Source organism: Pithys albifrons, chromosome 4 (genome assembly GCF_047495875.1).
Source record: "Pithys albifrons albifrons isolate INPA30051 chromosome 4, PitAlb_v1, whole genome shotgun sequence".
NCBI lineage: Eukaryota > Metazoa > Chordata > Aves > Passeriformes > Thamnophilidae > Pithys > Pithys albifrons.
Window position 1 is genome coordinate 18,327,231 of NC_092461.1, and position 17,433 is coordinate 18,344,663.

The 17,433-nt window shown below is 36.7% G+C and overlaps 1 protein-coding gene across 5 annotated transcripts in view; it reads left to right on the forward strand.

The window, feature by feature from the left end:
- The window catches only part of PTPN3 (protein tyrosine phosphatase non-receptor type 3), a 171,593-nt gene extending 163,331 nt beyond the window's left edge, over positions 1-8,262 (forward strand). For all 5 annotated transcript variants that reach the window (XM_071553582.1, XM_071553584.1, XM_071553586.1 and 2 more), the window contains one exon: positions 916-8,262. In XM_071553582.1, the coding sequence (XP_071409683.1) occupies positions 916-993 (78 nt within the window). In that variant the 3' untranslated portion in view covers positions 994-8,262. The remainder of the gene's footprint in view (positions 1-915) is intronic.
- Positions 8,263-17,433: the final 9,171 nt, after the last annotated feature.

Below are 17,433 nucleotides of genomic sequence, written 5' to 3' on the forward strand. Positions count from 1 at the left end.
CCTGTTGCTCTTGAAAACTATTTATTTGAAAGGTTTTTGCAGGGCACACTCAGTAAGAATGGACCTATCAGAGCTCATAACTGGTCAGTTTAGTGTCTGTTGCTAGCCATGTGAAAGCTACAGTTTCTCAAAGACCAATAATATGGTTACCAGAAACAGCAAAACAAACAATTCAACCAAAATTATAAAGCTACAACGAAATTAGTGTAATGCTATAGCCTTTCATTAACCAAAAAAGGAAAAATTAACCATTTTGTTCCATTAAAGGGAAATTAGAGAAACTAAACTATTCAGAACATGGTCTGATAAAAAATTGAAAATAAACTGACTCCTGCAGTTGTATGGATGGTTTGGAAAGAAAAAAATGGGGTTTGGAAATAGAAGATTTTTGTTAGGATTTGCACCTATATGTCCTATATGGTAACTTTAAATGTGGTTTTGGTCATGTAACTTAAATATGCCCAGTAACATGTAACTGCAGATTTGGCAAGCTCAGAATAATCATAATAATCGGATAACTACCAAAAAAAAAAAAAGAGAGAGAGATATGGGATTTATAAAGAATGTAAATAACTAGTTAAACCAGTCAGAAAAATCATATAAATATGTGTGGGTTTTGCAAATAAATCCTATTCTCTGAAAACTAAGCATGAATGCTTTTAATATTGGGAACTGTGTTTTCCTAGGGGTATGATTTTTAATGCTTGTCCTTCAAGGAAGAGTAAATGTTACCTTTGTTTACTTTGAACACAGCCAACAGAGTAGGATTTTCTCCTCCCATCTTTGTATCTCCGTTCCTGTCATTGTCCAGGAAAAAAGGAAACCATGGAAGCATTAGTCCTATTCAGTACTACTGTCTAATCAGGAGTTTAACTGAACATCCATAAATGTTTTCGTGTTTTCTTTCTTATGCAGAGTCAATACAAATTTGTTTGTGAAGCTATTCTTCGTGTTTACAAAGAAGGATTGGTTCGACCACTGGATTCCAGTTAGCACAGCAGTGAAGGATGAATCCTTTTTTCGCCTAGAAAAGACTGCTCTCTAAGTAAAGCAAGGGCTTGTTTCCCAAAGCAACTAGAACGGACTAGAAGCCCATGAAAAGACAGATGAGCAAATTTGAACTGTGGCACTTTAAATTTCTCGAGAAGATTGCTAAATCATGTACAGTGTAATGAAGTCATGTAGATAAATATATGACAGCAAGGGTGTGTAATATGCTTTATTCACATAGACAACTGTAAACAATCATGGAAACCTTAATACATTATCTTTTACTGCCTTAAAACACCCTCCGCTTTGGAAGTTACAAAGTTCCTTATGTTTCCTTTGAAACAGGAAAAAGAAAACTTATAGTATTGAAATGATTCAGCTCAAGAAGGTATTCAATAGTTTTGTATTGTATGAAAGTTCATTGAAGGTGAATATTTTTGATTTCCTACTGGGATACTAGATATTCATGGAAATGTAGCCTTGACTGCTAAAAGGCTGATGAAGAGCTTTAAAGGCTAATGCATAACTACTGTACATTAAGAGCTGCAGAAATTTAGTATTCATTTACCATAAATCTATTAGTGAGTATGCCAGGTGTTATAATATGCTGCTTAAAATCACATCTACTATATGTGATGTGAAAATAATGCTGCATTTAGACATTTATGCAGATGGTACAGTCTACATCTTCTGTTGATCAATTTTAATTGCAACTTGCCCTTTTAACAGTGGCCTACTTCTTACAGTTTTAGTTATTGTACTCATTTTCTTTTGTTTCTGCTGTCTATCCCTTTTATATTTGTTTTTCAGTGCTCTTTCTATATGTGGACTGAAAACATTTTAAGTTAAAATGGGGTTTAATTCTCTGTCATGTTTGTTTCCATGTGTATTTATGAGTTTTCAGATGTAAATGTGGATTAATGTTGCACACAAGTACTAGACTTTTGACTTACTGTATATACAGTGTAGTCTAATCCAATACTGGAAGAAAAATTACTACTGAACCCATCAAATATGTTGCTGCTATTTGAAGGTGTGAAGCTTACAAGGACACAGGTGTTGCTAGTGTTCAGATGGTGATAAAATGTTGACTTGCTGCCCTCCAGCAAAAATGCTCTTATCCAAGGAAACACAACTCCCTTTTGTGAGAGTTCTGAGGATTTACTGTGTTTCTTGGTTATACAGAAATGCAGATGAATTCACATGAAGATTTATGTGGAAAGAGAGAACAAATTTGTACATCGATAAATAATTCACCCTAAGGTACACTGGTCTCTATTTCATTTCAGATGGGAGAATTGGACTTTCTGAACAATATAACCACATTTGTATGGTGTTAATTTATTTTGTGTGTGCTTTTTGATTACCCTGAGATAGTTCTTAATTTTTTAATAGTGTTTAAAAAAATTCTAAGGGATTGTTTAAAACTCTGTTATTTAAAAGATTAGTCCTAAGTAAGGAAAAATTGTTATGGGGCATATTATCCAGATGTTTATATATATATAAAAGAGAAAATGAGATAATTTTCTTTTTAGATATATACATATGCACACACGTATTCAGGTATATTTTAGAATTATGGTTTGTATTATGGCTATTATCATTTATATCTGGAGTTTCATTATAGAAACTATCACAGCTGTACAATATGCATCTCTCATGTTACCAAAGGTTATGGTTTTTTGCCCAGGAGTTGTCTAAAAAGTAGAATGTGTTAAGTTGCTGACTATTCCCTTCTCTAGGCTTGGTCCTTTCTCCAAGATTAAATTATTAGTTATAGCTAATATACCTGGTTACTATTTATTGATTAAAAGTTTGAATTGCAACATGCAGGGTAATTGACAACATGGAAACCTTCTTGGCTTTTGTTAGGTTGATGGCAGAATAGGTTTGTACTCATTCTTATATCCTGCATTCCAAATTTCACTTTGACTGAATTTTTTTTAATATTTTGGATCATTGTCCTCTTGCTTGGTTGGGCACAGATTAAAAAGCATAAGACCATACCCTGGTTCACTTTTATCTTGCTAAACTGCATCAGATCACTCAGTCTCTCTGTGAGTCCAAATGTAAAATTATACTGGACATGCACATATTGCTTGGGAAGCTTCTCTGAAAAATGCATGTAGAAAAGTGTTGCACAAGTGCAGGCTGCTTGCTGCTGTTAGAATATTGAGCAGTGAGGAAACTTAGTGGTTCTTTCCCATGAAAGGAGTAGTGAGCTGTAAAGAAAGTACATCTCCTGGATGGTTAACAAAAGCCTCCTTTTTGCTGTTATGTGTGTAGCTGTCTGTTAAAACGTCCCTTTTTTTTCTTTTTTTTAAAGTTTTGTTGTGCCCGGATCTCTGAGTCATCCCTTACAGTTTACATGACTTGCATTTAATAGTTTGTCAAGAAGTGAAGAAGGCAAGAAAATAAATTGTAAAAAAATATTTAGAGCATCTTGTGCCATCCATTTCTTTCGTGGAAGTACTTACAGTATATTTATGTTCAAGATTGTTGCTGTTTTCCTATTGTTATTTATGTTTCTTCATGTTGAATATGTACGTACCAAAGCACTGTAAATTTACTCCTTATATAACTCCAATCTCAAGATGCATGATATAGGCTTGACTCAGTTATGTGTGCATTCAAATGATGATGGTCATATTGTACCAACAAATGCTGCTCTTGTTGTGTTTGGTAATACCATTCTTACTTGGATTTTAATAACTTGTTTGAAATTGCTAGCCACAGAGAGACTACTCAAAGCTATAAAAATAATCTCTATATGATTTTTTTTTGTAAAACCTTAGAGAAAATATTAATTACACAAATATCTTGTACTTTGTGTCCATCTTTATTTCACTCTTGCTGGGTTTTGCACATGTACCTTTAGGGTCCATAGGGGGGAGTGAAGGGGTTTTGTCTTTTCTCTGTAGTGTGTGATGACTTTGCACTGAATGAAGTATGCCTTAGATCTGATCTGGCAATGAAAGCATATTTATGAAAACATCTTAATGCCAGCTTTTGTTTCTACAAGAATTAAGAAATTTGAAAGCCATAGATTTGATTAAAACCCATCGATCCTTCTGGGGTTTTTTGATGAGAGTTAAAACTCCTAACGCATAGTTTTTAACTCTCAAGCAACTGACAAATAGCAGAAAATGCTGCGAAGTCAAGATTCTATATAACCTTCATGAACAGTTTAACCTTGATTTTGCCTGTGCGCTAGCATGATCATGGCAATGAGTATTCAAAATGTCTAGTGTGCTGGTGCATGAAGAGGGAGCAATAAACCTTCAAGGTTTTCATCACTGTGAAATATGCTAACATTTATTCTACAGAATTAAACAAATTTTAACTGTGTGGCTTTATATTTGATATGGGAGTAACTAAACTGCCTATTCAGTATCTTCAGAAATCTCACAGGGGAACACTCCTGAGACAAAGGGACAGATTTTGCCATGCATTGAAAATATAAAAACCGGTGCCCTAAACCATGAATGCCTTTTGTGTAACCGGATGGATGAAATATGAATCATTAAAATACAACCAAACTTTGAATAGCAGTGATGTTTTGCAGGAAAAAAAAAGTTATTTTGTAATCCAGAGGTTTGCTTTCAGTAGTCCTGTCTTTTAGGTGTTGGTACTAAATTATATGCAGTCAAAATGTACCTAAGAATTCAGCAATAACTCTTCATATACACTTTTTTAACAGTTGGTTTTCCTTTTTCTCTCCTTTTTTCTGCTATACAATACCTGGTTAAATATATATGTATTTCAAAATCTGTTGTTCTGGACTCTATAATGAACTATGCATTTGCTTTATTACAAGTATAATATGATACTGTTTTACAACAGAAGCTCTTCCCTGTAGATAGTATTCTTGTGTGTCAGACTGAATGCATAAATGGCCTCTGAATGAAACTGTTGAAAATAGATGCATATGGTTCATATTCAATCACTTATAATTTAAACAGTTACTTCTTTGATAATGGCTTTTTTTTAATATCCTGAAATGTAGCATTTAAGTACAAGGTATTTTTACTCCTTCACATAAGGCCTTTCCAGAGAGAACATGTGCTGGGTAATGCTTGTATTTCGGTTAGTAACCTGCAATCAGTCTATTTGGTTAAAAGCATTTATTATTTGAAGCTATATAGAAGATAAAGTTGTGTCATGAAATACTTTGTTCAAAGGCACTTGAAATGCAAATGAATTATTAATTCATTATGTTAAGTATAATGTTTTGATTAAATGAATTCTCTTGCATTTAAGTTCTGACACTGATAGTGTTAAGCCATCTCAGATGATAGTCTAACAATAGTATTACATTGACAGTTTAAATATAGCAATCTAATGCAATATGATTTAGTTATAGTGTACTTTAACATATTTAATGTTCCAGCTGTTCAGTAGCTGTACAAGCTTCAGACAGTAGTATCCAAAATCAATGAAACTTCTCATCCGAAAAAAAAAATAAAAGGCAAGTTTCTCTGAATGAAAAGGAATAGCCCATAAAATTGATAGATTTATCCATTTTTCGACTCAGACTAACCCTGTGACAGTAGTGACCTTACCACTCATAAAGAGCAAATGTTGAGGATCAATAACATTATGGAAAAAACAAAGTGTATGGACTGTTGACATTGTTTAGTTTTGGGTCTAGTTAAGAGACCGGTCACTATTGTAATATAATTTTTTTTTAAAGACAAATTCTTCTCAAGAGGTGACTGTGGGAATGGAGAGTAGAATGTGGGTTTATTGACCCTCCTAATTTGCTTGCAGCCTACTTGGATAAGAGTCTTAGACTGTGTGTTATTGTGGGTTTAGCTGCAGGGTTTTTACCTTTAAATTTGCATTTAAAATACTAAAGCATTGATTTTAAATAGACATTAGTGAAACACTTCAGTGTACCATAACCTGTTCCACTTCTGTTTACCTGATTTTCAGCATTTTGTTTCTTGAAGTGTGATTGTTTTACCTTAGAAAAACACTTTGAGATAACTTTCCCAGAACTGTAAAATTTGCTTTGTCATAGACAGGCAAAGTGATTTTACTGCTGCTTAAGAGGATATCTCGTACACCTGAGGAAGGTTCAAAGTGATATTCAGACCAGCCTGAACTGAGTTCCTTTCTGAGGAATTTAAACAGTGCTGCTAACAGTGGTAGAAATCATGAAGATATATGCAAAATCATGTAAGAAATGTTTTGTTCAGGGCACATAGGACTTGGAGTTTGGTTAAAAATAAAAATATTAGAAAATGTTTTTAATTGATAAGGTAGGTGTGGGAAATACACTTTTTTTTTTTGCAGAACACTTCTGTGGTTTAAACACATCAATTCTCCTGGAGGAATTTCTTTAGTAAAGAGCCCTACTGTTGATGGGAATTTTTTTTTCAAGCTAACCTAGAAAATAATTTTAAGTGGAACATTTTCCTCACTTACTGGTTTGTGGTCTTAAGTAACATTAAAAAACCCCAAACTCTGAAACATTTTCCCTTTAAAATTATTTTGGCTGTTTTCATTTGATGTCTTTTTCTGAGACATAAATGAAACCTGAATGTGGCTGTGTAACTAGCAATGTTGCCACACATGCTAGAGGAAGCAGATGCTTTCCTAGAACTATTAAATCCCTTTCCTAACATCAGTTATCAGCTGAAACCAGTGCAGCATCATATTTCTATCAGCTTTTTGCAGAATAAACACTCTGTAAATAGGAGGCCCCTTGCAACTTGCTCAGGAAGTCATCTTGCACTAAGCTAGAATTTATGCTTTAAAAAAAAACACACACACAAAAAAAAACCCAAACAAAGGTTAAAATCTGAATCTTCAAGTAAGGAATGACTGATTTTACCAAATTCTATACAAAACATACCTTTTAACAGAGAAAAAAAATCACAAAAAGGCTACCTGGTAGAAGTGTCTTCTTTACTGTGGGTGCATCTTAAGTAGTCATAAAGCAAACTAGTTCTTAGCTAGTGTGCAATATGGCCACTAAAGCACAGAAAGTGCATCATCAGCCTAACTGCCTGTTTCATTTCTCAACTTTCTTGCAAAGGGTTGTTTGCAATACTGATTTGGGAGGAAGGAAAAAGGGCTGCTTTCCTTAGGGAAGAGACTGAAAGCTTGCTCAGTAAATGCCCAGTATATATCGACCTTAGTGGGGTTCTACTTGTACTATCTAACCTGACCAGTCTAGTTTAAAGTAAGGTCAGGTGTATCTGTATAAATTTGTAAGAATATTGAAGTCCTCCATTCTAGAAAAAAGCTCAGATGAGCAGTGTTAATTGCTGTGGGCTTCATTTGCTCCAGTTAAGCAGCAAGTTAGTGTGGTAGCAGTTGAGATACTCTTGATCTTGATTGCCCTTCTAATTAGGGCTTTGCACACATGAATGAAAATTTGCTTTTTAACAGGAATTAGATTATTTTCTGTAGAAATTAGTTGGAGAATTATTATATGTACTGAAGTGTAAATCTAATCCAGCTTTTTCAAAATAAATAACGGGTATCAATGCTTATATTCCAGTGACCTGTTCAGTGAGCATTAAACATAATTTATTTAGGTTTTCACACTTCATTGTGTAACCTTCATAGAGAGATACAAGATAAATAATAGGGACAGTCCTGTAAAGGCTTTGAAAATCTGCCAGCTGCTCATTTTAACAAATGAGGTACTGGTTAAAACTGACCTTGTTACAACTGATACAGAAATGTGCTTAATAGTGTGGAATAAATTGCGTAACAGTTGGGAAAGCCAAAGTTGTCTGGGTTTATTGCAAGTTTTGCAAAAGATTTCACTACTCTAGTCACTAAGTATGTGTTTTCAAGTATGTTCAGTTAGTGTTTTTGTGAGAGATGTAGAAAAATGTTGGAAGATAATATCCATTCAGGGACTCTGGCTGAGGGGGTGTTTTAATTTTTTTCTTCCTGTAGCACTCTGTAGTTTCCTCTGAGATCTTAGATGCCAGTGCATTAGCAGAATAAAAGAATGTATTTGGAAGGTAAGGAAAGAAATTATTTTGTATCCTCCACTATACTTTCCTTTTAAATAATTTGAAATGTAATTTGATGTTGATATTACAGAGTTTAATTTATTGTTTAAAAGTGTAGACACATCTTGAAAAGAATGTATAATTTTTCTTTTTTATTTTTATAGGAATAAAGTGTTGGTTAATGTTTTCAGTATAGCTTTCTTGGGTTTTGGAACTGTTTTGAACAAAAATATAGCCACCATTTTATGCATATGGGTTATATGGCTAGTGGTGAAATAAAGCATTTTTGACTATATGGTTTTACTGTGGCTTATTCAAGAAAAAAAAATCCATTAAAAAGTTACTGACCTTTTTAACTGGAAAGAAATCATCTAAGAAATCACACATGGATGCATCTTCAATTTTCTCTAAGCAAGTGACCATGTATGGGAAGTGTCTGCTTTGCATAGATACAGTGTGTAACTTTTTGATAAATAGCTTACCAGAGTGAAAAAAGTAAATCAAGCAAGTCACAAATTCTTAGGAATATTTCCCTTGCAACAACTTTTATAAAAGAGTATGTGGATTGTCTTGATTAACTACATGAATAAACCTTTCCCTGTTGTGCACATAAGACCAATAACCAATTTTTTAAGTGCCAATTTTCTTTTCTACTATGTATAAAACCTGCAGACTGTCCTTCCTTTTTGGATTTCATGTGTCTCCATGGTACTCCCCAAGTATGTCTGAGTACTCTTATCTTCTGCACTGTCTGTGGCCCATGGTGGTTGCCATGTTTTCACAACAAATCAGAGCCCAAGGATGCTGCTCTTGAATTATCTCTGTTTACATGTCTGTTAAAATGCAAATTTATAAGTTTCAAATTAGAAAACACATTGAGTCCAACACTACCAGATGGATAGAGTATTGACCTTAAAATATGTTTGGGATTTGGTTAAGAACTGGGACAATTACTAGCAAGCACTTTTTGCTGTTTGCAAGGCGTGGTTCTGCCTACTGATTAGTCTTTTTAAACTTGAGGTCAATAACTCTTTATGGCAAAGTTATTAATTCGAGGAAATCTTGATGAAAGTAAGTACAAGGACAAAACCAACTGTCTGGACAGCTCAGACCTGGGATATGCATGCAGGCTGGAATCTCTTATTGATGTATAGAAAGCTACCAAGATGAAAGTTTTTGCTGCAAATCCACACAAAACAGTTTTTGGAAAAATGAATGGTATCTTGAAAGCAGGATAAGGTGCAGAAGAGCCTTTTGGCGGAGTTAAGATGGAATTAAACTCCAAGCTTGTGGCTATATCATCAACAGCTGATTGCTAGAGGAGAGAAGAGGGCTTTAACTTGCTTAGTGTTAAGGGTGATTTTGGATGTAATGCAAAAGCACCAAGGTGTTCCATTCCTATGTAAAAGGCAATGCTTTAAAATCCTTATGGTACTGGCAACCTCACAGAGGAATGAGGTGCTCCAGGACTAGGGAAGAAGTGCCTTTACATAATTCAGAAGACTTCTAATTAGAAGTCACAGGCAAGAAAACCTCACTTGTAACAGTCTTGCTTGAATTTGGAACAATTGGGAATATGAATGTAAAGCTGTCGTTTCCCAATATATGTATTATTTCTATGTATAGCCTTTTCATGCCATAGTTCAGTTATATAAACATTTACAAGCAGTGACTCAATTTAGCTTATCTTCCTTATATTACTCAAAGTAAAATATTTTAACTAATATAATAAAAATTATGAAGTAACTGTTTCCATCTTGATTTGGGATTAAATTCCTTTTTTTCCAGTCCTAATATAATGTAATTGAACTGGTTTTCATGTATTAAAAATATGCAAGGTTGGAATGTGCAAAAGCCAATCTGCTAAGAAAACTTGTTTCTTAATTTGAATGGCAAAATTCAAGCTTCATAGTTCATAGAAAGAGCCCTGTCAAAATAACTGGGACTGGAATCATTGCTGCTGATCTCTGGGTTCACAGTCACTTCAGATTCTTAGGTCCACCTCCAGCATGAGGAACATCAGTATTTCACTAGGACATACTAAAAGGTCAAACTCCTCTGTACACTCACATGCAGTCTCGTGTGTTATTCTGACACTGCTGCTGAGGAGCTCGAAGACCTGCAACACATTGTAATTTAAAGCAAAAGTCTTCTGATTTACTTTTCTTGTTTCATTGAGTTTATCACCCACCCACGAAAGATGCAACATTGTTGGCAACAAGAGCCTTTTAGTTCTTCCATGCATCAACTACAATTTAAAAAATAAATTATTTGACACTCATAGGAAAAGCCTTCCTCAGCACCAGCACTATCTCTAACACTCAGGTGTTAGTTGCCCAAGGGCAGTCAGGTTGCACTGGCACAAATGATGGTGTGAACTGGGGTGTCAGATGGTAAAAACAAGATGGAAGGATGTGTGAAAAACCCCCTTGTATACTTTGATGTTGTTCACAGAGTAGTGTGGAAATAGCAATAATGATTGCTAATGGGTTTGGTCCTGCTTAAGTGCAACTTTGGCCTTCAGAGCTTCTGTGTCAGTACGAATGCCTTGAGCTTTTAGACCTGATAAATTCTCATTTACATACTGAATCTTGGTCCTTTCAAAGCGATTTGTCCTTTTTGAGTATGTGTCCTCAGCTCTGATCTGGATCACTCTGTTCATGCATGTTCATTCAAATATCATGTAGATATAGTGTAGCTCTTTATCTTTTATTCATTTTTATAGATTCCAAGTTAGCATAAGTTCACTGGTTTCAGATGGGGCCAACTTGCTTATGTATAATATGTAGTCGAAAAGGATGTAGTGACTCCAGCCTTCGGTTTACATGCCAAAAGCTGAAATGCCTTTTGCCTATGAAGATAATTTGTTGCTATATTGCAGACTGATTGCAAGTGTAATTTTTTGTTCAGAAGAGTCAGGGCTGTATTATTTTCATCTGTGCTGCTGAGGTTTGTTTTTGGTTTTCAGTTTAAGAAACACTAGTACAAGAGAATTTATTCACTTTGCTTTAAGGGTTCTTCAGAAGTTTTATTGATTGGAATAGAGGATGTCATTTTGCCCTCTGTGAGAATGGCTCACAGTAAATGTGCTGTGCTATTACACCTCTGCTACTTTAGTAACTGCCTGCTGTATCAAATGAGTTGTCAGGGCACGGGCAAAGTGTCTCAAGCTGTCTCAGGCAACCAGCTGGGAATATTCCACGTCTGCTGGAACTCTTCCTTATACAGGGAATAATTTCTCTACTTTTGTAAGTAAAGCAGCTGAAGGAAAGTTAAGAGTGAACAGAGCCTAGATGTTATACAGAAAACCTACAAAACCAAAGTGTTATCAGTCCTGTAGAAGCCTGGAGGATAATCATTTGCAATGAGCTTCTTCCTCTTCCTTCTCCTGATTCCTCCTGGATTTTTACTTGGGAAAACAGGCAGTTCATCTACAGTCCCTGTGACAGGAGAGTGCCACAGCCAGTCTGATCTCCCTTTGGAGTAGGGCGCTTTCTTCATTCTTACAAAGTCACCTGTTCTTTCATAGCCTGAAGCAGGTCAGGCTGTTGTTTTCCCTTTTGACCTCTTTTACTCAACTTCATCCTCTACAGCTACTGCTCAGAACTGGCCTAGTTTGAAGCTCCTCAGTTGTTTGACTAAGAAACCCCATCTTGGCAACTGCTCTTACAGGAGTCTTCAAGATTTGTTTAAGTGATATCACTTTCAAATATTGTCTCCTTATGAAGTGGGTAGAAAGGGAGCGTATATATGGAGGTATAGATGTGTATATGTGCATATAGAGATAGATAAAAAACATACAGGTGAATAACAAAAGTAACTCCAAAAAATGGCAGAAAACATAAATTCAGTTTGACATCTCAACCATAAATAGTATTAAAAAGAAGTGGGTCTAAAATTAAGGTGGCAATTCAAGTAATAAAATAATGTTTAAATAAGCAGTGGGGCTTTTTCTAGCATGCTACATTAATCTTTGTACTGAAGTAAAAACTTGATTCAGACTACTCAAGAAGTCAGTATATAACCTGGGGTTTATTATTTATATGCATAGGATTTTGCTTTTGTAGATTCCTGTAACACATGCATAATTTATTTCTTCAATTAACACTACTTGCTTTATTGCCATCTATGTAAACTGTTTACTTTTTTGTCATTACAAAGTAATGTAGGTTGAGGACTTTTTTTAATGGTAATGACTTAGAAAAGTGAATTCCTGGTATTTGAGGGAATTTAGATGGCAGGGAAATAAGGAAAATAAAATACTTAATGTAGCAATGAATACATTCAGCATATATTTAAGCATATTTATTTACATATCATGCCTTTTGCCCTAATCAAATCAATTATTTTCAAGTTTATAATTTGCTACAATCAGGGTACCTGATCCTAATAAAATAACTATTAAATGTAAGCCCACTTCCAGTGGGCTTTTAGGTTAGTCCAGACAAGAGACAAAATAGTTCATACACACACATTCAAACAAGTATGTAAGGAAGTAGGTGAGACATCCTCCTTCCAGTCAGGTTAAATATGGAAAAAGTAACTGTATTTTTCTCAATAACAGAAATGAGGCCACAAATAATTTCAGCAGGTATTTGAAGAGCAGAAGTTGAGCCATGTGAATTGATGGAGTTACTAAAGCATTCAAGTGCAAAGGGAGTGATATTGCATGGAGCATGGATTATCCAAGTATAGTAAGTAACAAAGCTGAAAGTCGTATAAACTGGAAGTACAGCCCTGGCAACGTGCCTTGAGAGAAAGCCAACAGTGCAGAGCCCTCTGCAAAGATAATTGAAACTCTGAGCAAAAACTCATCCTCACTGTGTTCCTATTGCTTCAGAGAAATTGTACCTTAATGGAATTGTGGTAATTGTTTTAAAAGTTCATACAAAAAAAGATCATGGTAGCTTTCTTGCATTCCGTGTTGGGGGCTGTGGGAGAAGTAGCAACAGCCAAAATTCAGCAGAAGAGACTTTTGTATATCTCCCCATGGACAAGGTACTGTGAGTGTCTTGTTGCCAAGCAAAGTTTGTTTTACAGTAGTGTGAGATGCAGTTATTTATATCCTTCTCCAAATGAGTAAGGTTAGATGCAGACTCACAGCCACAGAGCAAAATAGTTACACCAAGAAAGTGAACTTTTGGTCCAAGTTGTAGTTCTCTGCCCATGCCAGGAATGATGCCAGAATTCCCAAGCTGATTATCAGTATGATTTATATGTGTTCCATCAGATGCCCTACTTGTGGAAAAATATTCTGTGGAGGACTGTACTGGAGGAGTTTCATACTGAAAATTATTGCATTACTAGCTGCAGCTAGTGGCAAAGAAGCCATAGGTTTGGATGGCTGCACCAGGACTAAGCAATTTACAAGGTGGTGAAACATTTGCTTCTCCTAGGATTTCCCCCCCCCCCCTTCCTGAGCGTGGCCAACTCTGCCTCCTCTCAAAGAGAAGAATTCATTTCAGCTGCACTCTGCTCCCCCTCTAGCACCGATTGTCCCTTCCTTATCCTAGTTTGCTCTCCTCCATCACTCACAACACATGTGCCTCCCTTGCACATGCAGCATACAGTGCTAAATTCTGGTCATGTTGAGTGGGTAGAAGTGGGTGAGTTGCTGTTGTGCTGGAACAGATGGTGTCTGCAATGCAGCCACCAGTTATGTGTGTCTGTTGTAGGAGGTTGCTAAAGGAAAAGGGGAAAATTTACAGTTTTACTTAAAAAGGTTGGTTATTTTTCTCTTATTTATTGGGATTGGAACAATTAGGAAGCCGAGGTTGTTTTGTTGGATCTTTTCAGTGGCCAGTGGTTGTCATTTGTTTGGTTTATTTAGATGACGTGTGTTACCTTGGTGCATTGAGTGAAGGTAACTGGATGAGGATGGGTGAGAGGAATTTAACCAATATTTTTTTGTGTATTAATAACTTGCAAGTGCCCAAATTTCTGGCAGTCCTCAACTTCCAGGGGTTTCCCAATTTCTCCTGTTATGTCCCTATCATTTATTGCAAGCAAGACCCCTGTTCAGGTCACCTGCCACTCACACCTTCCCTGCCCAGCCTGGTACCACTGTCTGCAAGCTGTATCCTTTCCTCCTTTCCCTCACAGTGAAAAGCCTGCAGCCACCCACCAGTTTTCTTCTCCTGTGGATCCCCAAAATCTCTCAGTCTTCTGCCTCTCACCAGAAGTTCCCTAGGCCTACATGTCCTTCCTCAGGCAACTGCAGCGCTGAGAAGATCCCCACCAGTTCCTGGCCGAGCAATTCCCTCATTCTGAGCTCCCAGGGCTGCCACGTTGTGCCCCTGTCCTTGGAGACCCCCTCTCCACGTCGGGGTGCTTTAAAATAGGCACAAAGGAGCCATTGAGGCCAATAGCTGGTAAAGGACCCCAAGGGCATTTGGTGACTAGTAGTGGGCTCCTCTAGGCCCCTGGATTTATAGCCCTGTGTTGAGTTTTGGGACAATTTGCATATGGCCCATGAGATCCAAGCTGACTCATCTGTGTTGTTTGTTTTTCTTTACAAAGAGTATCAAAGGTTGGTTGGGTGTGGCTTTAAGATGATTTTTATGTAGTCTTGGTAATATCTTGGTAAAAATGTTTGGGCTTTTTTTTTCCCCCAGTGTTTCATTTGTGGTGAATATAGGGTTTTACCTAAAGAGATTTTAATCTACTTGGAATAATGGAATGGGTTGGGTTGGAAGGAACCTTAAAGATCATTTTGTTCCAACCACCATGGTATGGGGGACGATCTGGCAAACATGTGTGAGGAGGTAGAGTATTCGTGCCCAGCAGCTCACAATTTTATTTTATTTTTTTAATGAAACAAATTGCAGATGTCCCTTGAAGACCTCTGGTACCAACAGTGGACCCTGAATTCTCTTGTTCACTTGTGCAGCAAAGAAGTCTGACTTCTTGGAAATTGCAGCAAAAGCTTTATTGCCTTCTCAATAACATGGTACTGTGAGGCCCTGTTTAAAAAAATTAGAAGATAATTCATATATGTTGTATGGTTTGCAGCTTATTTTTTTATGCTGAGTGGTGTAGGGTATTTATCAACTGGTTTAATAGATCATATCTCTGCCTGTACCTCCCCACGCTGTGCTGCATGTGGATGGAGGCTGACAACTCTGCCTTTAGAAAAGCTTTCCTTGCTCAACCCCATGACTAATGCACATAATTATTTTTAAAACAGCTTTGGATACCACTGCAGTACACTTTCATGTGCACACAGAAATGTGTATTTACGTTCATCTCGTGCTTGTGAAGCTCAGTGTTCCGTGTAAACCTTACCCTTACTGTGCTGTTTAAAGAAATACTTTTTAGGCCAGTGTCACAGTGGGGAGCCAGCTCGTGTGATCTGGACTCCCAGACTATAAAGCAGTGAGTGTAAAAATACATAAATGAAGATAAACACTTGAAAAGATTTCATTTCATGGCACATTATTAAACAACTGTATTACTGAAGTCTCCCGGGGTTGCTCTGTTTCCACTCAGTGACTGATTATTTCTCCTTTTAAAATGTAGCTGCATGTGGAAAAAAAAACCCAAACAAACCCATCAAAACAAAAGCAATGGGGAGGGGTATCACAAAGAAAACAAAAACCCAAACCTCAGTCCTCTCTCAGATTGTGCATCCTGGTATGGCAATGGGTTCAAAACTATATTGATTTGATGGGATCTTTTCTAATGAGTTGATGATGGCTTGTAACTTGCTTACTGCATGTTCACATATAATTAGATAATTTACTCCAGTGCTTTTCTAGGAATTGCAATTGAAGCCACTTGCTCTATTATCGTTGGGCATTTTCGCAGTTTTTTTAAGATGACCATCTTGCTCTTTTCTTTTCCCATGATCCGGTGCCATTCTTTCTCCAAGTGGTCAAAAAAAATTATTCTGGTTGTTCTGAAAAATTCCCCTGTAGGCTGATGAGCACTCTGCGTGCATTTCCTCGGGTCTAAACAGTTAAACAAGCTCTCCGGTGTTTTCTGCCTTACCAGAGTACTCTATGGCCTGCTCTTTTCTGGTATCATCTTCTCTCTTTTACCCTTTCCCTGGATATTATACTTCTGCCTATCCATGTCTTAGCTGGGTCGTTTTCAGTGAAATCGTGCAGAGTAGCATGAATTGCTCCACTCCTCAGGGCTAGCTGCTCCCTTCCCACTTAGAAGCTATCATCATTGTCTTGCTAATGTATTAATTTATATACTTTCCTGATAATATTGCTGTTCTCTGGGCCTGTTCTGTGTCTTTGGCCTTTGATTTTACCCTTATGAATTCATAAGAGAATTACCTTTCTCTCATGCTTCTCCTGAATAACATACCTTGTGTCCTATTTTTCTTATTCTTCTCAAGTTTCAGGCTGTTTTACAGCTCCTAGCAGAGCCAAGTTGCTCTCCTGCTATGCATCCTCTGCACAGGCTCTGTGTGTGTGTGTGTGTGTGTGTGCGCGCGCGTGTGTGTGCTTTTAATAACTGTTTCTTTGGAGAGCTACTCATCCTCCCAAACTCTCTTTCCCTATAACTGCAGAAAATCATTGACATCATATCCCAAAAAGCTTTTGAATCTTTTGCCTGTTTCATAGCATTGAATTAGGAAAGGAAAAGGCTACAAAAGTCTTCAGCAAATTACTTAAAATTTTTTTAAAAAATAAAACCATATACCTAGTGTTGCTTGTTAGATGATCTGTAGCAGAACTCTCATGTGTCCCATGCTGCTTCTTTCATTTCCATTACTAAGCAGAGACTTCTAAGTTTATCCTGTTCCCTGTCAGAATAAAAACAAAATGTATATTAAAAAAATATTCATTGACACACCAAGCTACTTATTTTAATCTTGCTGGCCCTTCCTAGACAGCTATAAACTTACTTCGTAATAGTCCAGTCATATGTGTCACCTATCGAGCTTTTGGTATTCTAATTGCTTTGCAATCAATTACTTCAGTTCCTTTACAACTGGTTTATTTATTTTTTAAAGGAAAGTTTCCCTCAGTGTGTTTTTATCTTTGAAATAACTGAAAAAATAAAAGTAGTAAGTTTTGCTAAAAACCGTTTATTTTCATGTTGATTCATTTTTATGGCCAAATTAATCATAGGAAAGTTGTTGGCTTTCTTTGCACTCTGAGTGCACACATGATATGGAGCACAGAGGGAGCTTGATACAAAGGCATGGGAGAAGCCTCCGTGTGTGACAGGCAGGGAAAGCACATTTGCGTCAGGGTAAGCAGATTGTTTGGGAAAAAGAAAGGACAGGTCATCCTCCCTGAATAAACCTAAGCTGTGCTCATATTTATAAACAAACCCCAAGAAAACAAACAAACAGAATTCCACACCAAGAGCTCCAACTTGGTTGTTCATCCAGACCTTGGAAGAAACACACAGTAAATGGCTTGACATGTCCTTCTCACCTCCTGAGACTTTTAGCTGTCTGAGCCTTAATGCTGCTCTAGCATTAGCTCAGTGGGAGACTCCTGGG